This window comes from Hermetia illucens, chromosome 5, assembly GCF_905115235.1.
Source record: "Hermetia illucens chromosome 5, iHerIll2.2.curated.20191125, whole genome shotgun sequence".
Taxonomy (NCBI): domain Eukaryota; kingdom Metazoa; phylum Arthropoda; class Insecta; order Diptera; family Stratiomyidae; genus Hermetia; species Hermetia illucens.
Window position 1 is genome coordinate 4,956,431 of NC_051853.1, and position 21,814 is coordinate 4,978,244.

General features: G+C 45.8%; 1 protein-coding gene across 1 annotated transcript in view; it reads left to right on the forward strand.

The window, feature by feature from the left end:
- Nucleotides 1–21,814, forward strand: part of LOC119657689 — a 77,484-nt gene that overhangs the window by 23,079 nt on the left and 32,591 nt on the right. The window contains exon 2 of the mRNA XM_038064719.1: nucleotides 14,474–14,581. Within this exon, the coding sequence (XP_037920647.1) occupies nucleotides 14,474–14,581 (108 nt within the window). The remainder of the gene's footprint in view (nucleotides 1–14,473; nucleotides 14,582–21,814) is intronic.

Here is a 21,814-nt window from a genome sequence, read left to right on the forward strand (position 1 = left end):
GTGATATTACATCACATGTACGATTAGCATAATGAAAGATGCTGTTAGCGACATTATTTTATTACTCTTTTTACAGTTAACTCGGGCCGTTCTCATGTACTCGAGGAAGGCAATCCAACCCGAGCCTGCAATGGGATTCATACAAAGTGGTTGTTACCACAGAGCCTCATGGGAGGCCCTCTGAGAGCATACGTTCCAGAAGAGATTCTGACCCGGTTGCGGTTGGCCTATCCGTATATCGCGGGCAGAGCTCCCTGTGGGTTTAAACGTGGAGTTACGTTGTGCAACTTGCGCGTTGCATTTCTTAGTTGCGACACCGGTGTTAGATGGGCTCCGCATCCACTGGTATGAATGCTGAGCTTGGACTAAATATAAACTATTATTGTGCCGAAGAGGACCGTGGAATTATGCGGGGTACTCACGTAACGATATCGACATCATGAGAAGAACCACTCGAGACGTGCAAACTGCCTTCATCCAGATCGAGCAGGCGGCAATCGGGGCGAGATCTTGGGCTGCACATCAATGAAGGCAAGACAAAATATATGGTGGCAACGTCAGCACCGAAAATCAACCAACCAACAACATCAAACCGCACTGGTCAAACACGAAGAATAAAGATAGAAGAATACAACTTTGAGACCGTTGACAATTTCTCCTATCTAGGGTCGAAAATCACAATCGATAACAGCTACGATGATGAAATCCGCACACGGTTGTTGTCAGCCAACAGAGCCTATTTCAGCTTACAAAGACTGTTCCGCTCGAAACGTCTCACCATAGGGTCAAAGCTCTTACTGTACAAGACTATGATCTTGCCAGTCCTCATGTATTCCTCGGAAACTTGGGTCTTAGTAAGAAGAATTGTGATCTCTTGACTGCGTTCGAGAGAAGAATCCTTGGAATCCTCCTTGGCCCCCTACATGAGGATGGAGGATTCCGTAGCCTACATAACGACGAAATCTATGAGCGATACCATAACCGTCCGGTTGTGGATAACATCCGGCTCAATAGGTTACGGTGGGCGGGTCATTTAATCCGTATGGATGAGGATGATCCTACCCGGAAAGTCTATAAGGGCAATTTCTATGGTAGAAAAAGAAGACGAAGCAGACCCTGTCTAAGATGGAGTGATGGCGTAGGTCAGGACACCAGACAGCTTTTAGGGGAATCGAATTGGTGGACCTCGGCGCAAAACCGGGATGTCTGGAGTTCCTTATTAAGGCAGGCCTAGACCGGATACCGGTTGTTGCGCCGTTGATGATGATGATGATTCAATGAGTGGGGAGAAGGAATTGATCGGCTATTCAATGGCTTCCCGGCTACGACGTTCGCAGGGTGAGAACATTCTACAGAGTCAGAGAGTGTGCAGACTTTTCATTGAAAAAAACCTTGTCTTCGTCTGAGATCTGAGGAGGTCGGGCAGTAGTATATAAAGTGCAAAGCCGTCTCCTCTTCCCATTGACTGCACATAGCTGAAACTATCGCCCCAATCTATTCCATATGGCAGTTTAAGGAGCAATGTCCCGTTAAAAGCCTTGCTAGGGTTATCATGTCTCATTTCTTAAGGAAAAACCAAAATTCCACTCTGGTGACTCCAGGTTTTTTCACAAGGATTTTCGTCTGCCGACAAGAGTTCAAATTTCTCCACTTAGCTGCGTAAATCCTTGCAATTTCACCCTTCGGAGTTGACTTGACAGTAGATTGCCGGATGCCAAGAGCTGGTTCTGGCCCAACCATTGTGGATCCCCCGGCGAGTCAACCTCCCCATTACCTGCAATGTTTGAGTATCCCGGTACCCACATCAGGAATGTTTCGTTCAGTCGGCCAAGTTTCAGCAGCACCTGATGACAACTCCACATCAACTGGCTCGATATGTCGTGGCTGTTTTGTGCTGATAATGCTGGCCGACTGTCGAAACAGATTCGAATGGTGTGACCCCTCTATTTTTATCGCAGACATTATTCTGCTGCCAATGAAATGGGATAGATCTCCGCCTGGAATATGGTCGTCATTTTTCCGAGTGATCGGGCTAGTTCCATAATCGCATTCCTCTGTGCCCGATCCGCATACCATGACTGACCCGTCAGTGACGATTATTAGGTCTGTAATCTGAAATGACTCATGGCGTCGTCCACGAATGGTTGCGTGAAGACTTTTTTGCCCTCTAGGAGCCATAGCAGGGTATCCGTTACCAGGAGCCATAACAGAGAGGTCCCCTACCTGTGGGCAGCCCCTTAGATGTCCTGCCTCAATAGACATGTGAAGAACCTACTAGTTTTTCAAGTCCTTTTAGCAGAAAGGATGTTAGACTGATCAGTCGGAAGCGTTTTGTGTCTCCCTGGTTTGGGGATAAATATCAGATCAGGCCAGTTAATTGGAAAAGAAGCATGTGCTAGGCATGTATGGTATATATTCCGAATATATGGACTCAGGGCATCCATTACCTCCCTCTATTACTAGCGGAGGAACGATTTCAGGCGGGCCTGCAGACATGTATCTATGTGATACTACTTTGCAGTCTCTTGGGTAAGGGCTGTATGTGTCTGTCGGCTTCGAGATGAGATTTTGGATGCTGCCAGGGAAGTGCATTTGGAGCAAATGGTTTGCCGTTTCTTCATTGCTTTCTGTGTACCTCCCGCTCTATAAACGTATGATAAATAACCCAGCTTCTGGCTACGTAATAAGGATCCACTTCAGCTTTGAGGTTATAGTTAGAGTTAGTCTCTTCGCGAAAGTGTCTCCATGAAGATCGTTTGGCCAATCTTATGCTCTTCTTTAGAGCCTTCTGTGTCTCTTTATAGCGATTCCAGCCAGTTGCTGAATCACACTTCAAAGCATGATTGAGGAGCATCCTAGTTGTTCTCCTTTGTTTTGCCAAATCCGAGTTTCACGTTGGTGTTTTACAGTTTTCTTCGAAAGCTTTTCTCGTGCTAGTTGTGATTATTTGGGTTGTCTTCTCCATTGCAGCAATGGATTTGATACGTCTCCCAGGAATTTTGACTTGGGCGCTCAATTCTATTTTATACGTCGCCCAATCTGTCTTCCGCGGATTCTTCTGCGTCATAGGGAAAATATCCAGAGCATCATAGCATCTCTTTATCTCCCTGTTGACTGTTTATGGTTAGTTTTGCCGATGGAAGTCTTTTGAGACATTATGGAAGTTTAGGCCCCTGACTACCCCACCAACAACCCATGGTTCTTGTATAAGGTATATAAATGGCTTGCAGTTATTGATACGACGACTGATAAGTATAGTCGCCGCTTCATAATGCTGCAAATTTCGGAAATATGCCACCTCATCTACGCTTCAAATGAACGTTCCGAGAGCTGTGCGTCTCCTTCAATGGTCTTAGGAGCCGACATTTGTAATCTGACTGTCCTTAGTCCGTTGTAGAGCCGGCAGCCCGTTTGTTCCCCAATATTCTTAACATCGGGCTCGGGAACGCGGATAGTAAGGAAAGTTCCGGGCCTATCAGCTCCAGGTCGAGGTTTGGGGTTATTCTGGACACTTAAGTTGTAGCAGAACCGCAGGACCATTGCGTTTTTCTACTGGAAGCCAAAGGAAGCACTTTTTGAACGATGGTAGCTTAGAGAGCCTTTTCGGGGCAGCCACGCACCCTCCCACTCCACTCGTTCGTGTTTTCGTCGGCAAAGTTTAGCCGTAACATTTTACGGTATACACCTACCGACTCAGAGCAAACCTTAATGCCCTGCGAGGATGCAGCCTGTACAGCTAGGAGAGTTTTCTCCTAAGCACTGCTCGTCATGCAAGACCTATCCACCGGCTTCGATAGCCTTGACTCCAAATGAAGGCTTAGCTGTTGCCGGCAGAGTCCTCTTTGCAGCCCTTTGTCGCCAAGAGTTAGGATCATCCGAGGACCGCTGCTGCTTCAGTTTCCCGCAGCCGCAGGTGTCCCGAGCGTTTCTTTCTCCTGACCCTTGGCATAGCCAAGTTTGTTGTGATTTGCCTGGAGGCGGTTTGCCTGAAGGCTGTTTGCTGTACGTGGACAGGTGCTTATCCATGGACAAGACTTTAGCCTCGGCAAGTGATGCAGATTGAAGTCCGGGATCAGGAGTGCTAATAGAAGAGGCCTGTTTCAGCTCGTCTACTAAGGCCTGGGTCCCAATTAGATTGGTTCCCACTTGAGTAAATTCAGGTTCTCCATCGATGAGCTTTGGGTTGCTCCTTCACAAGGGGTTGGGTCGTCACGATCGAGATTTAATTTTAGTTTTTTGTTTTTTTTTTGGTTCCTCATAATTGGCTGCCAGGGTCTTAGTTTTGTCGAGGAAAGTAAGTCGATCTCGGCAGAGCCCCTTTTTGCCGAGACAAGGCTTGTTGAAAGTGGGGTTTGCCTGTGCCCAGGTAACTATTTGCAGCCACATCTGAACCCCTGTGACCATTCAGCCTTCGGCGTGGTAGTCACACTCCTTACTGAGCTCCCTCACCAGGACAAGGTAGGTAATCGTCGAGGAAATGGCAGACGGGTTGGATTGTTACCAGACAAGCTTTTAATAGTTCAACCATAACAACACCACAGATTCACAGCTGGCGTCATAACGCTGAACCACCGTTTGAATCATTGTAATTTCTTTGCAATTGATGACTGGCAGGGTAATGTTGTGGCGGTGCTAATCACCTCCAGACACTTATCTGGAGTAAGACAGTCAGAAAGTTCCTGATCCAATTTAATTACTTTTCTTTCTACCCAAGTGATCTTTACCTTAAAAGTTATCTAATTGCTAGATGGTTAAGTAGAGCGGTCAACCAGATGAAGTTCTGTCTACTCGCAGCTCTCACATTGTGAAAATTAAAATGAGAAGCAAGATCGATGCTGCATTCAGAGAAACAAATCAAAACTTTTACAAAAGGATTTTGTTGAATTTCTGCTATCAACCTCATCCGAGACTGCAATGGGACCCACCTGAAGTGGCTTTTGACATGAAGCCTTTCGGTAGATTGTTTACTACCATGCGATTCGGGGTCGCCCGCTGAGAGCCTATGTTCTAGAAGAGTTCTTGGGGGATATATTTTTGGTCCAGTTATCTGCTGCTGGCAGACTTATTGGAGTTTTATGCTGGTTGTGACCATATCGGGGGCAGCGCTTCCTATGGGCTCAAACGTGGAGTTACGTTCTGCAACTCCTGTGCTGCACTCTTTAGTTGTGGCCGAGGTGTTAGATGGGTCTCGCATCCACTGGTATGAATTTTTGAAATCAATCCGTATCCGAAAAGGACCGTGGGATTATGTCTACACGGCAGGTACCAATGCAAAATTCCGAGGCCCTTCATTACATTTCCTCAAAAAGTGAAGTGATATCACATTATCTTCTTAGGTGATATTTCGGGCATCTTTACTGCCATGTAGGTTTTATTAAATACAGGAAGCACGCTTTCGTTCGTTTGTTCTATATTTTTTCCAGGTACGTTAGTACATCCTTCCGCGAGATCAATCCAAACAGGTTCCCACTCCAGATTTCCGAAGTGGTATTTCAGCGGAGCTGCACTCAGATGCTGGCTGGTTTTCACGTCCAACTTAGCCATTTTTCTGCCTTTGCGATTGATCCTTATCAGCTCGGATAGTCGGCTGGGCACCCTTTAACTCACCTAACCCTTTTGAAGATTTCGGTGGAACTTTATTGGGTTGATATCTGTCACATTTAATTTATCTCAAAATTGTTGAACCTATATAAAGCATAGTCGGAATAATAATTATAAAGGTCAGGGTCCAATATAGGATGTATTGCTTTTACTACTTATATTTATCATAAATTTCTTGTCCTTCTACTACTAAACGCCTCCGCCTGAACTTTATGGGCATCCGTAAGAACGTGTAGATTTTATCATTTCATTATGACTATCAATTTTCCACTGAAGTTTTGCATAGACAAAACGTGAGTAAACTTTCCATAAAACTATCACGTAATTCAGCTTTTCCCAGATGAAAACGTAGCGTCCCATAATATTTTCACGACGTGATAGAAATTCATTTAAATTTACCGCTTAATTCCACATGGCCTTTTTATGGCTTATCGTCGCGTAGACTTTATGAAAATTTAAAAGTAGTCCTTCAGGGAAGACATTAGTGGCGAGCCTGTGAGTCTCCTTTTTCAAGTTCCACGAGGGGGAGCACAGCAAACTAGCCTCATTTATTATTCAAAGTTTGAGTTCCCCGAAAATTCTCGTGGTTTAGGATTAGCTTTTTAGTTATTTATTTATTTATCTATTTAATTTAACGGTCAACAAACAGGAGGACGAGGAGAAAGCTAAAAACTTATCCGACGTTTAAAATTACTCAAACTAGGGAAGTTAAAAGGACCGAGCTGTTTTGCATTATAATTTCGGCAAAGCCCAGGAATCGGGGAATGAAAGTAGACTTCGAGCTCCGCGAAGGGCACGTTGAAAATGTCTGCGCTACGTGTGTTATAAGACGCAGGACGGCAGGTGATCTCGTCAGCGGCGGAGCAGTCCATCAGACCCGAGGAAAGTTTAAAGAATGTGCATAGATCCAGATAGGATCCACGCTGTTGTAGGAAGGGAAGGTTCAGAAAGCGGAGGCGGGAGGGGTAATCCACACGAGGGAAGCTTTTCTTAAAGAAGAGGGAACGGGTGAATTTACGTTGCACATTTTCAAGGGCAAGACTATCACAGTTACGGGAGGGTGACCAGATCACGGAGCAATACTCGAGGGTATTCCTCACGAGGCAATTGAAGAGAGCTAAAGGAGGGTTGGATGGAGTCAAAATCAGAGGAGGAGCGAAGAATAAAGCCTGACAATTTTGCTGCTCGATTGATAACACCGAGGCAATGGGTGTCAAAGCGGAGCTTATTGTCGAAAGTGACTCCGCGGTCTTGAGTGGAATTTAAGCAGGATAAGGAATGTCCGTTAAGCGAGTAGAAGAAAGAAGTCGGTGAGGATTTTAGGGAGTAGCAGATAGAGTGACACTTTTTGACGTTTAGCGCTAAACCATTAGTCGAGCACCAACGAACCAGAGTGTCCAGGTTATTCTGAAGGGAAACACAGTCCATAGGCGACGATATAGCGGAAAACAGCTTAAGGTCGTCTGCATAGAGCAAACAGGGACAAGTAAGGAGGGAGGAAGGTTGTTAATAAAAAATAAAAATAACAAAAGACCCAGAATAGACCCCTGTGGGACGCCAGAAGAGGGGGAGAAGGAGCGGGAAGTACAGCCGTCAAAAGAGAGGCGGCAGGATCGGTTGGAAAGGTAAGAGGAAAGCCATAAAACAAGTGGTATGGGAACGTTTAGGGACGAGAGTTTGAATAGAAGTATCTTGTGATTTACAGTGTCGAAGGCTTTCGCGAAGTCAGTGTAAATGTTATGCACTTCTTGCCGTGAATTTAGACATTTGGCGACAAAGTTGGTAAAGTCAAGCAGGTTGGAGGCAGTGGACCTACGTTTAACGAAGCTGTGTTGCTCTTTCACTATGTGTTGGTCAAAGTGGGCGCACAAACAGTCGCTGATATATCTTTGCAGGATTTTGGAACAGGAGGAGAGGGGGGAAATGGGACGGTAAATCTCGGCAAACGAACGATCGCCACTTTTGTGAATGGGGATGATGAGAGCCTCTTTCCACAAGCCGGGAAAATGATTCTCTTCGAGGCTTTTGTTGAAAATAGGAAATAGGGGAAGGGAGATGGACTTACCAGTTTTGAGTAAAAGAGGTTTGGAAGACCATCGTAGCCAGGTCCGACATTGGCATCAAGTTTGTCAATGAGGTATTCGGCAAGGATAGGGGTAAGAAGGGGAATGGTAGGCGATGCGGGGCAGGCTACATCCACTATCGGGAGGGATTCGGAGGAAGGCGGAGGAATATTGACTGACGAAAAGTAGCGGCAGGGGGGGGGGGGGGGAGTTAGCCGAGAAGCCAGAGAATTTAATGGACGGAGGGGATAACTGGGCAGGACAGCGGGAGTTGCGAATGTGGGACCAGAAAGGTTTCAGGTTTCCGCCCTTTAGTGAGTCTTCCACGCTGGACAAATATTCGTTTCTGGACTTACGTATTAAGGATTTGACCGAGGAACGAAGGGATTTAAAAAAAAAACTAAGCCAGCAACGTTTCTAGAAGACAGGAACTTCTTTCTCGCAGTCTGTTTTTGACGTAGTTTTTTGTGAATTTCAGTGGTGAACCAGACGGGGTAAGAGCGTAAGCACTTAGGAGAGGAGGGAACGTAACAAGGAAGAAGATCAGATAAAATGGTATAGAAAGTGTTGAGTGCTTGGTCACATGTAAATGGAGAGAGCAGGGGGACCCAGTTGATTGACGCCAGGGTTGAGTTCAGACCTTGGAAGTTCGCCTTACGAAAGTTGAACTTGGTAGGCTTGCGAGCGACAGGAGAGTGGAGTCGGGATATCTGAACATCGAACTCGAGAGCAGGATGATGGACGTTAGGGGCAACGTAAAACGGAGCATGAAGGGATTGGGAAAGACAACGCACAGGAAGGTTAGAGAGGACAAAGTCAAGAGTGCGATCTAAGTGGTTTCTAGAAGGGCGCCACAGGTGTACATGTTTCATACTATAGGCGAACATGGAAAGTAAGACAAAATCCGCAGGAAGCAGAAACAACCGCGCTCCCCGAGGAGAACACCACGAGTACCAAACGGATCGCTGACAGCCCATTGCAGAGCGAACTTGGTAAAAAACGAAAGGAGGAAGGGACATCTGAAGGAGACTTCATTCAGGTACTCTCCAGGGATGAAAAGAAGAAGGCGAAGAGGATCAAAAGACAACAACACGTCGCGCCATCAGAAAAACCTCTGCCTAAAACTAAGGCGGACACGAAGGACGGAGTGCCAAAAGAAAAAGTGTGGAGACGAAGGAGGACTAGACCGCCAGCTTTGCTTATTAAGCCGACGGGAGGCAAGACTTTTGCGGAAGTCCTCAGTGAAATCCGTTACAAAATCAAACCCGAAGACAACGGAGCGGAGGTGTCTTCCATACCTAAAACGAAGGGTGGTGGGCCTCGAACTAGGCCCGAAGACTATAAATAAAGTCACGTTCTGTGAAGCAGTCAAGGGGCTTCTAGGAGAAAAAGCTTTGGTTTCTAGCCTGGAACCCATGTGTGCTTTAGAAATCCGAGACCTTGACTGTCTCACGGAAAAGAACGAGGTAGAAGAGGCCATCAAACGCGAATGCCCGGAGGTAACCAATGTCCGGATTGGTATCACCCCCGCAAACTCCCGAGGCCAAAAACTCGCTGTGGTGGAAGTTGCCGAGCAATACGCGAGGAAGCTTCTAAACAGCGGGAAAATAAGAATTGGTTGGGTAGTGTGTAGGATACGAATTCGGGCCGCCCCAACCAAATGTTACAGATGTTTGGACTACGGGCACACATCTGCAAACTGTCGGGGACCTGACAGAAAGGCAACATGCCGTAAATGCGGTCAGGATGGCCATAAAGCGAACAGCTGCAATGAAAAGGAAAGCTGCGTCCTATGCAGGGACCGTGGCGCGACTGATGAGAGCATTGCGCACACTGCGGGATCGGCGCGGTGTCCAGTTTTCAGAGCAGAACTGGAAAGAGCTACGATACGGTCAACATGATTCGCATCCAACAAATCAATATGCACCGGAGTGCAACCGCTCACGAGTTGCTAGCGCAGTTCGCTGCGGAGACCAAAGCTGATTTAGTACTCATCAGTGAGCAGTACCGAAACAAGGGCCCAGTTTCATGGCACCCAGACATATCAGGTACCGCTGCCATCTGGGCTCGGGACGGCACCCTCCTGCGGGTTCTTGACCAAGGTCGAGGGGACGGCTTTGTCTGGATTCGATGTTCAGGGATAACGTTTTTTAGTGTCTTCTTGCTTTCGAAGTGGTGGACACAAACTCTCGGTGTGCGCCACCCCAGCGGTCTTTCTGTGTATGGAACGTCGCGAAAGTGAACACCGGGAAGTTTATCGAAACTCTGGGAACAGGCGGGGCCACACTGAAGAGTACACCTGGGGGCGGTGGCGCCGCTGCTGACACTGTCGTAAATTCAGTTATGAACCTGATAACGACGGTCTGCGGAGCCTCCATGCCCAGGAAGACATCGAGGCGCGGCAAACCTTCCATGTATTGGTGGACAGTGGAAATCGCAGAGCTCCGGAAGGAATGTCACAAGCTCCGCCGCTTAACACAACGTCTAGGCGACCGGGAGGAGGCATGTACCACAATGATGGAGTACAAATCAGCCAAAAGGAGACTCCGCAGCGCAATAAACAAAAGCAAAGCTCGCTGCTGGCAAGACCTGATCGACGAGGTGAATGGGGATCCGTGGCGACTCGGTTACAAACTTGTAACCCGAAAAATCGGGGCTCTGCGGAAACCCTGTTCACTTAAGGCCGAGCAGATGGACCGCATTGTGAGGGCACTCTTCCCTGCACACCCCGTATGGGATGGTGACGTCGGCGCGGGGAGCGCAGAGGATCGTCCACTTTTCTCTGTAAAAGAGTTGGAACAGGCAGTCCTCTCTATGAAAAACAAGAAGGCGCCAGGACCCGATGGTATTCCAGCAGAGGTGTACAAACTGGTATTTCAACACCCGGCAGACCTACTGCTCGGCGCATTCAACGCTTGTCTGAAAGAGGACATTTTCCCTGCTCGTTGGAAAGTTGCGAGGCTTCCGCTGATCCCTAAAGGGAAAGGCGATCCCGAACTGCCGTCTTCATACCGCCCACTGTATGCTTGATACTGCTGGGAAAGTGCTCGAAAAGCTCATCAGAAGTAGACTCGCTGAAGCGATACGCGCTGCCGGAGATTTATCTCCCCGGCAGTTTGGTTTTAGAGCAGGGAGATCGACAATTGATGCTGTCATGCAGGTCGTGGACGCCGTTCGACGAGCAGAGGCACATAGCCGCCGAACTCGACGGGTGGTGCTCCTCGTAACGCTTGACGTCAGAAACGCCTTCAATTCCGTAAGATGGAAAGACATTCTAGGCACACTAGACAATACCTTCAACGTGCCGAACTATCTCTTACGGATTTTGAGGGACTATCTGAGGAATCGCTCCCTGCTCTATGAAACACTAGAGGGTCAAAGGTGGATGGAGATCACGTCGGGTGTAGCACAGGGATCCATCCTAGGGCCGGACCTCTGGAACGCTACCTATGACAGTCTGCTTAAACTCGACATGCCAGAAGAGTCGCGCCTGGTCGGCTACGCAGATGATGTCGCAGCGCTTGTTGCTGGACGCACTGTGGAACAGACGCAAAGCAGACTCGGCATATTGATGCGACGGGTAAGCGGATGGATGACTACTCATGGTTTCAACCTTGCACTGGAAAAAACCGAAGTCGTCATCCTGACTAAGAAGAGAATTCCGACCCTGCGTCCCATATCGTTCGGCGAGTCGATAATCGAATCAAAATCGGCAGTAAAGTACCTCGGGTTGACTCTTGACTCAAAGATGAGCTTTTCTGAGCAAATCCAAGCAGCAGCGAACAAGGCTGCGGTTGGAGTTTCGGCGTTAAGTAGGCTAATGGCAAACATTGGGGGTCCTACGTCTAGTAGGCGACGTGTTCTGATGAGCTCAACGCAGTCTGCCCTGCTCTACGGCGCAGAGGTATGGGCTGGCGCTCTTAACAAGGAGGTATTTCGTAGACGCCTCGCGCAAGTACAGAGACGGGGAGCTTTACGGGTGGCGTCTGCGTACCGCACAGTCTCTGAACCGGCCGTGATGGTGATCGCGGGAGTTATCCCCGTTGCCCTTCTTGCTGGGGAGCGTCAGGCCATATACAAGCGCAAGGGAGATGAGCCAAGGGAGGTGGTTGCTCGCGAAGAACGGCAACACACTCTAGACGAGTGGCAGCTCTCTTGGCAAAATGAAACTAGAGGCAGATGGACTGCGCGGCTCATCGGCAACCTAGGGGCGTGGCTGAATCGGAAGCATGGTGAGACTGACTATTTCCTTACCCAATTTTTAAGTGGGCATGGATGTTTTCAGTCTTACCTGCACAAGATTGGAAAGGCGCGTTCTCCGGATTGTGTGTTTTGCAATGGAGTTGTGGACGATGCCCACCACACTTTTTTTTCTTGTGGAAGGTGGGATGGGGTTCGTCACCAGCTCTATTTAAACACAGGGGATCTCTCTCCAGACAACATTGTGGAAGAGATGCTGAGGACTGCTGACAGTTGGAACCGTGTTGCCCATTACGTTCGGGCCCTTCTCGTTGCTAAGAAGATAGAACTCGACCGGTGGAGGAGCCGGATGGCAGGGGGTTCCTTGAACTGACAGTTCCCTTCCTCCTCTCCCCTCCCGTTGGTGAAAGGAATTGCCTGATTTGAAGGCTGCGCAAGGTGGGAGAGTTCGGGGGCTGGCCCGAGGTAATGTGACAAACGGTTCCAGGCTAGCTCTCTGACTATGGGGAGGTGTTTAGTTGGTAGTCCGATGACGTACCGAATCGGGAGTCCAACACTGTGTGCGTAAATGCATTCACCTACCCTACCCAAAAAAAAAAAATGTCAAAACTACGCATTGGAAAGGTACAAACCGATACTTTTCATTTTTTATTTCACACGACTGCATGTATGGGGACCCTCCCCCCTTAAGTTCGGCGTAGAATGCTGTGACTCACTGTATGCATGAGGGTTTACAATTTCTACCTTTCCACCAAATTTAATGAAAATCTTTATAATCTTGAACTGACAGTTCCCTTCCTCCTCTCCCCTCCCGTTGGTGAAAGGAATTGCCTGATTTGAAGGCTGCGCAAGGTGGGAGAGTTCGGGGGCTGGCCCGAGGTAATGTGACAAACGGTTCCAGGCTAGCTCTCTGACTATGGGGAGGTGTTTAGTTGGTAGTCCGATGACGTACCGAATCGGGAGTCCAACACTGTGTGCGTAAATGCATTCACCTACCCTACCCAAAAAAAAACAAGTGTACATGAAAGTGGATAGAGAAAGGGAAGGGTGGGTCGAGTTATTAGGGAGGGAGGGAAGGCCAGGAGTAATGGGCCAGGAGAGCATAGGAAGATTAAAGTCGCCACAGAGGATAAAAGGAAGTGAGGGAAACAAAACGATTAGGGCCTCTGATAATCTGTCGAAGAAATCCTCGTACAGAGAAGGCGGGCTTAGGCAGGATATGATAAAGGGACATACGTTTGGCGGAAGGACACGTATGGTAGCAGAATCGTAGGAGGAGGAGGTGGAGAAGATGATTTCTGCACGGAGAGGGGTCTTAACAGCTATTAGGGCACCTCCGCCAGTTGTCTTGCCAAGCGCAGCACAGTCTCTGTCACAACGAAAGACAGAGTAACCTTCGAGGAGCTCAGAATCTAAAATCCTGTTATCCAGCCAGGTTTCAGAAATGCAGATGATATGATGTTGGAATGCTAAGGCAGACAGTTTGAAATCCGACATCTTGGTCCTTAGACCCCTTACACTTTGATAAAATAGCGAATTGATATTGGAATCATTGAAGTTCGGCAAGGCAGGCGGGCGAGCCGGAAATTTTCACGAAGCTTAGACCTCTGATAAGGCTTGACGAAGACCCTCTGTGGCCAAAAGGAAGATTGGACGATAGCATCGAAGTCATGGGGATATGTCACTTTGAAGGAAGCTATCACTCGGTCAGGAAAGCCATCCTTCGTCAGCTTCACACAGGAAAGAGGTGACAAAGTTGAGTTGGTTTTGCTTCTGATATAGGCCGGAATTTCATGGGGCGTGGTGGAGGACGCTAGCCTTGAGACGAACAGCTGTTTCGGTGGCGAGGCAACGTTCAATTGGGGGCCGCTCGGGTGATCGGGCGACATGAGGTCGGAAGGGCCTGCGGTTCAGCGGTGGCGAGCGTCGATGATACACAAGAGGAAGCGTCCGGTGGTGCTAATGCAGCGACTGCAGGATAAACGCCAGAAGTCCGTAGCGCATCCGATGCTGCGTAGGGAATCTGTCTCTCGGATAGAGGACAATTTTTTAGTTGGCTAGCAGATGTCATCGGGTTGATACCATCTTTTATGGACGCACTGGAATAGTGCGTGGCAGATAGAGGCAGAGAATTAGAATTAGTCGACCGGGGTGACTTAGGTATGGCGCCAGTTTTGTTGCCTGCAGTCGCCGGCGAGATATAAGCAGAGCCAGTCAGCGATATCTCAGGAGATGAGGCTATGCTGGTGCTTGATGAAGTAGCAGCTTGCGGGGGCAGAATTGTCGTCGATTTTGAAACTGCATGTTGAATCGACGACAAGATCGCCGTGTGTTGATGCAGCAGCTGAATTGTATCTATCAACGTCGGTTTATAATGGTATCACTCGAAAAACGTCCAAATTAAATTTTAAAAGTTCAGATACAGATGAATCTTATCGAAGCACTTGGTAGCTAGGACTCCGGTGCTTATAAATCAGGACCTAACCTGTAATTGCTTCAGATCCTTGCAAATACTACAGTCACGTATCCAACATAAACTTTCCGCTTTTACTTCTATTCCGTTATACATTTCTTTATGTATCTAATTGTGCATTTATCTTTATTTGCAGATGATCATTCTACCATTCATTCCTATCTTGGCGTTGATTGTCCAGACATCGGTTATATTGCACAATTTATTAATTTATCGCATGGAAGTATCCGATATCGAAACACAGGTGCGTTTGAAGGAGAAGTAAAAGGACATAAGGATGTCGCTTAATTGAAATTAATTATGTCTAAGGTTGCGAAGTGGTTTTTGCATGAATCTGTAAAAAAAGGACACGAGCTAAGTTCAATAGTCATAGAGCAAATAATGGAAAGCGAAAGGATTATTTGATGTTATGCGGTGAGACTTCAAAAGTGTACAAGGAGGTGCATAGATTGCTCTACTTAGTTGCACTTTGTAGATGCGCTTCCAGATGCAGTATTTGTATAATTTGAAATGAGGGTATCCCTCAGATGGAAAATTTTGCATGTCCTCACCTTGGGTCTATAAATTCACGAAGACAGTTTACCATTTTGCTGAGAATAAATCTAGTATCTGTTTGGGTACATTTTATATCTAATTTTTGTAGATTTCCAGTAGATAAAGAAGATTTAATTCAAAAACGGGAACGGTTGAAGAACTAAACCCAGAATTGATCTCATTGCAACATTGTTTGGTTTGCAGTTTTATCCTGACGTGTTTCCGTTTCAAAGCTTGATGTAGACTTTACACTACGTTCAGCGTTCCTGCAATAAATCACATTAAGCAAACCAAATGCTCAGAATGATGTTGGCATGTCGATGTTGAAGTTGTTGACTATCCCGTATTGTGAGATACGCTTGTTCTCGTATGGTATCATCCAGGATAGTTCCACACTGTGACGAAACCAATGGAAGCACCAGGGACGAATCGTAGAAAATGGGGGAGTTTTTGTTAGCATGCAGTCTACATAGGACTCGATGGGGATGGTTTCCGTCGCGCCATATTGAACGTGTGAAGCAACCTGCAACGTATGTGCAGAATCATCCGACGTTTGTGATTACATATCAACCTGAATTATTCATTGACGTGTCCTTCTGAATTAATATCATGGGCAAACGTGTGAGGTCTGTGCATGCAACGGTTTTGTGTGTCTGTATAAGCTATGGCAATATTATGCATTAAAAGTGCATCATTATAATGTTAATAACTTGTTGTTTACGAACAGAAAATTTAAAGTTCCTTGAGCGGAGAAGAGTTTTCCTTAGGGGCAACATTTCTGTTGCATTGGGATTTTGTTGAGTTTTTGGGTGAAATTCCCTATTGGTATATTATTATCAATTAAAGTTATTTTGCTACTGCTACTGTGGAAGGCTTGAGGTAATCATGAATGCATGCAGTAAAGCTGCAGTAACTTCGGGATTCATTTTAGTAATTTTTTTCCCTTCGGGGTAGCGCTGGCCGACATAGTAACGTTCATTTGGCAGGGAAGGGAGTTTTACTTATAGTCTCGATTGAACTCCGGATATCCAGTCGCGCCTTGGATCTTGAAGTCTTTTTAAGGTTTTGTGTGAAACAAAACCTTATTACAATCGAGACGGTGTCTGTCTATCCATCTGTCTGTCTGTCTGTCTTTTTTTTTTTTTCCGATGGAAGGTGGAAAGCTTCAAAAGCTACCGCAGGCTCCTGCCACACGGTTATGTGGGACTCTTACCCACTAAAACCACCTCCTTCTCCTTCCACTCTCCCCGCGGGACTCCCATTTGGTATTACGTCGCGGGCTGGATCAGAATTTATTCTGCGCTCATGTCAACATTCGTGTTCCTCTCGCGTTCATTCTTTCGGATGACTTCCTCCTGCCTAAGCTTCTTTCCGATGGCTGTAATCACTTTTTCAACTTCGGTCCATATCCCCTTGGCTTTCACCATAAGCTCCATGATATTTTCGGGTGTAAAGTGCTCCCCGGTTGTAGCTTCTAATGTAGCCCTTTGGGTTTCGAATCTGGGGCAGTGAAAAAAGACGTGTTCTGCGTCCTCTGGAATGTTTGCACACTGTGGGCAATATGGCGAATCATCACGCCCAAATCGATACAGATATGCTCGATAGCCTCCGTGTCCGCTCAAGAATTGAGTTAGGTCGAAACCTACTTCGCCGTGAGGTCGCTCGATCCATTTCCGGATGTCCGATATGATTTTGTGAGTTCAACGGCCTTTTTCTGACTCGCCCCACTTCTCTTGCCATTCCGCGACAGTTTCAGCTCGTGCGAACTCTCGCCGACGGGCAGGAGATTCTCCTGTCTGTCTGTCTGTCTGTCACACCCGATTTATTCGGAAACGGATGAACCGATTGTCACGAAAATCGGTGAGAGTATGTAATCTGGTGTTCCCTTTACATGCAGTAAGTAGCGCCATCTTGTGTTGAGTTTAAGGGGGGGCCTTCCCATACATGTGAATGGAGGGTGCACATTTTTTTTTCATAGAATGTAGCCGTGTGGGGTATCAAATGAAAGGTCTCAATTAGTACTTTTCGAAACTGGTTTAATATTTGATGTTGGGTGAAACATAGGGGAGTGAGGGCTCAAAATATGACCCCCAAAAAGTGTAACATGTCTCGTTCTCAGAACCTATCCAATCGAAAAATCTGAAAAAAATCACAGTGGTGCATCTCTACGAAATCTAGGCCTCAAAATATATCCGATTCCGATATCTGCACAAATAAAGTTACTATTATTTTCACATTTTAGAAATTTACCCGCCACCCCCCTTATGTTCATCCCAGGAGTACAAAATTTGGCATTGGTGTAATGGAGAACATAATGCACAGTTTGGTCAAGATTGAAGAAAATCCAACTATTACTAACAAAGTTATAGAGGGTGAAACTTCACAATTTTTTGTGAATTTCGTGCACTCTCCAACCTGCATGACGTCATCATCACATATCAATTCGTCAATACCACACGAAATGAGTTCTTATGAATTGGGTCGCTGAGAATTACTTTGTTTTAGTTTTTTAGTTATTTGTCAACCAGACATGTGTGTATGTAGGTACATAATGTATGCGTGCTAATGAACTTTGCGGGTAGTGCCTAATTCAAATAGATACAAGTCGGGAAACCGGAAGCTTGACGCTTCAGGTATAAAAGGTTTTGTGTTTCCCTATGTGAGGAGCATAACGTAATATTGAAATCGCTCAGTTCTGGGCAGGTTACTGCCATTGCCAGAACTGAGCGATTTAAATATCTCGAAGGGCAGGTTACTGCCATTGCCAGAACTTAGCGATTTAAATATCTCGATTCAATGCTATCAGCCAATGGAGAACTGCGTAATGAAATTCTCTCACGTATTAATGCAACCTGGATGAAGTGGCATTCCCCAACTGGTGTTCTTTGTGATCGACGTATCAGCGCACGTCCCAAATCTAAAATTTACTGCAATGTCGTCCGTCTGCCGCTCTCTATAGTTCTGAGTGTCGGCCGACTATAAAGGACAATGAACGGCGTCTTCCGGTAATGGGGACGAAGATGTTGCATTGCTCTGGTGGTGTGACACAGTTTGATTACGTCTGAAATGAGAATATCCGCGATCGATATGGGTTTGCATCGATCGTGGAAAAACTGCAAGAGAGGCGTTTTCGATGGTGTGGTCACGTAATCCACGCTAACGAGAATTCAACAACCAGTATTGGTCAGAACATCGAAAGCAATGGTAAGCAACCAAAAAGCCGGCCAAAACGATAGTGGCTTGATACGCTGGATGGGGATTTAAAGGTCTCGCGATTACATCCTGATCAGGCATTTGATAAAATAAAATGACGAAACCGATCACCACGAGCCGACCCCGTTTGTGAACTGAAGGCTGAAGAATAAGAAAAAGATGTGAGGAGCGACGAGTGCACGACAGCTCCGTGTAATATAGCTAAAAACTCCATTGCCCTCAATTTTCTAGAAAGCGATTTAAATAAATCACTTGATGGAAAGCCCTGTGTTGATAATGGTCAACCTCATACGCTTCACGCCCTCAGGTTAATATTATTAGCGAATGAAAACAATTTAACCAACATCAAATATAAACAAGTCGGGAAACCGGAAGCTGGACGCTTCAGGTACGAAAGGTTTTGTGTATTTCTTAGTACGTAGCACGTAATATATGCATATGTCCACTTTCGGGTGATAGTGATTGATAGTCTTCAATTTTCAAAGAAGCAACAATTTCGACGTATTATAAATTTGTTAGTAATATTGCGATTTCCATCAAACTTGGTACGATCATGCTCTACATTATAGCGTACATCACTGCAGAATTTCGTGCTGCTAGGATGAATTTAAGGGGGCTTTCCAGTCAACTACAAAAAATTATAGTAATATACTATTATTAACTTTCTTTGAACAGATATCGGTATGAAAGGTATTTCGGAGCCCAGGCACCATATAGTGGCAGCCTCCTGATTTTTTTCAGATTTTTCGGTTTAGTAGTTTCTGAGAATGGCCCCCTTAAAGAAATGATCACTTTCAACCCCCCGCACTCCCCACCTTTCCAAGAAATGTCAAAACTAAGACCGACTTCGAAAAGTACTAATCGACACCTTTAATTTGATACCCCACATGACTATATTTGATGAAAAAAAATTTTGCACCCCCCTTTTGCATGTATGTCAATTATTCCGGGTAATTATGACGTCAGCATCTGATTTGCATGGCTTTGGAAGCAGTAAACTCGTGCGAAATTGCTAAGTTTGAACTGCTATAACTTTGGCGTTAATTGCCTGATTTCCATGAAATTTAACACATACATACAAAATATTGTCCCCTATGCTGGTACAAAATTCGGAAAACGTAGGAAGTATTTAAGGGGGGTTTTCCAGTAAATTTCTAAAAAGTAGTAATATACTATTAGTAAGTTTATTTGAGCAGATATCGGAATGGGACATATTTTGAGGCCTAGATTTCATCTAGGCGCATCACCCTGATTTTTTTCGGATTTTTGGGTTGGGTAGTTTCCGAAAATGAGTCCTGTCTCACTTCAAATGCGTACATTTTGACTCCTTACCCACGCACTTTGCAATTTATGCCAAAACTAATGTCAGTTTCGGAAAGTACAAATCGAGACCTTTCATTTGATGCCCTACGTGAAAAAAATTTTTGAATCCCCCCTTTGCATGTATGGGGAACCCCCCTTTAAACTCCACCTAAATTTATGCCACTCACTGTATGCGTGGGATTTCATAGTTCCCATCTGTCCACCAAATTTCGTTCGCATCGGTTTAGCCGTTTTGGAGAAAAATGCGTGTGACAGACAGACAGACAGACAGACAGACATTGAATCGATTTTAATAAGGTTTTGTTTTACACAAAACCTTAATAAGAAGTAAATCGGAAATATGGGTACGATCAATTTATATATGTGCATATATGTGTACAGTATTCGGAAATAGACAGTTTGTTTGTTTAGGGTGAGCGTAATATCTATGGCTGTAATATGTACGTATGTCTCGTAGTTTGGAAAAATATGAAGGATTATGTTGGATTTGTAGCTATATACGGATAGATGCGTTGAAATTTCTTACATAAGATGAACACAAAACCTTCATACCCGAAGCGCGAACTTCCGGTATTCCGACTTGTTTTTGACATGGAGGTGACTTTGCTTTGATTAATGCTCTTATATCTTTTTTGACAATGGAAGTCACCTGCAATGCTACTGCGGGATTTTTTTCTTCCTTCCCTCAAAGTGGTACGATTTATCACGATCTAAACTTATTTTAATAATAATAATAATAATCGTTGGCGCAACAATCTATATTGGATCAGGGCCTTGAAGCGTGTTAGAGCGCTTCATTCAAGACCGTAACGGTACACTACAGTATACTGTAGGAGGCAATGTGGTCAGCATTGCGCTCGAAACTTATTTTGGATCCGTGTAATTTAGAAAGTCCTTTTTGGCTTTTCATCATTATTTTTAACTTGAGTGTGACATGGTATTCCGAGTGTGGTTCAAATTTTCTCCCTCTTTAAGTAGCTCTCCCTTTTAAGTGAACGCTTCTGGGGTTACTTAACTGTTTTATCAGTGATTTGAGGTTTTTTGCATGTAAAAGTTGATTCTTTTGGCTTTTAGTTGTTTTCAATTACTTTTAGGTTAATTTGGACTCTCTGTTTGTAAAATTATCCTTCGAGAATTTCAGTAGCTCTTTTTCATAGCACTGCAGCTCTCTTCGGCATTTGCTTGTTAGGTATGCTGCTGTTGTCTGATTCCACCGGATCTTCACAAAGCTTTGACTGATTGTAACTGGGTCCTAAGTAGGTATCGTCTGCTTTTCGAGGTGGCCCGGACTCCACGTTTAGGTAGCCGCCTTTTGATGGTGCGACCCGACTAGGTTAATGTTATCCATAGCTTAGGTTCTATGTTCACCTCCTGGAGAAGTGTTGAAAGTTGCTGTCTTAAGGCCTGGCGTAGTTTCTTTTTGATCGGGTTTTCGATGAGGTTCCTGTTGCATCCGTTTTTAAGGTTTTGTGTAAACACAAAACCTTATTAAAATCGGTTTACTGTCTGTTTGTCTTTTTTTTTTTTGAGGAGGTGGAAATCTTCAAAAGACACTGGTCTGGACACACCAGCGTGTGGGATTTTTACCCACTAAAACCACCCCCGACTCCCTCCCTGCCCCGCGGAACCACCATAAGGTATTACATCACGGGGCGTAGTCAGCTCACTCTAGCTTTGTCACCTTTCTTCTATACGCGGCGCACGTGACCGCGCTTTTCTCCTTTCCTCTGCCTTTCGCAGTTTATTTTGAATAGATGCGATCATGGAGTTGACCGCATCCCAATTCTCTTCATGTGCTAGCATTTTCGGCACCAGATTTTCTGGTACCAGCGTCTCTCCTAGAGTCTCCTCTAGATTCCTCCTTTCTTCCACAAATCTCGGACAGTGGAAGAATACATGCTCTGGGTCCTCTGGGACTCCATCACAATTTGGGCAGTCGGGTGAGGTCTCCAATTTAAACCTGTGAAGGTATTGGAGATATCCTCCATGTCCCGTGAGAAACTGGGTGAGATTATAGTTAATCTCACCGTGTCGTCTCTCCAACCACTCCTTGATGGCAGGAATGAGCCTGTGAGTCCACCGACCCTTTCCCGAGCGTTCCCACCGCTCTTGCCATCTATCAGCGTTCATCGTCTGCAATAAGGGAGAGATTGACTTCGCATGATATATATTCGCCATCTCATCTGCCAAGATGTCAATCGGCATCATTCCAGAGATGACGAATGCTGCATCATCTGAGACAGTCCTGAAGGCAGAGCATACCCTCAGAGCTGTCCTCCTATAGACTGCATTCAGTTTGCTAGTATTAACTGACATCTGCAACGCCTCGCTCCAAACTGGGGTCGCATAGAGCATGATTGAGGTCACCACCCTGGCTATAAGCAACCTAGAGGTATGCCGTGGCCCT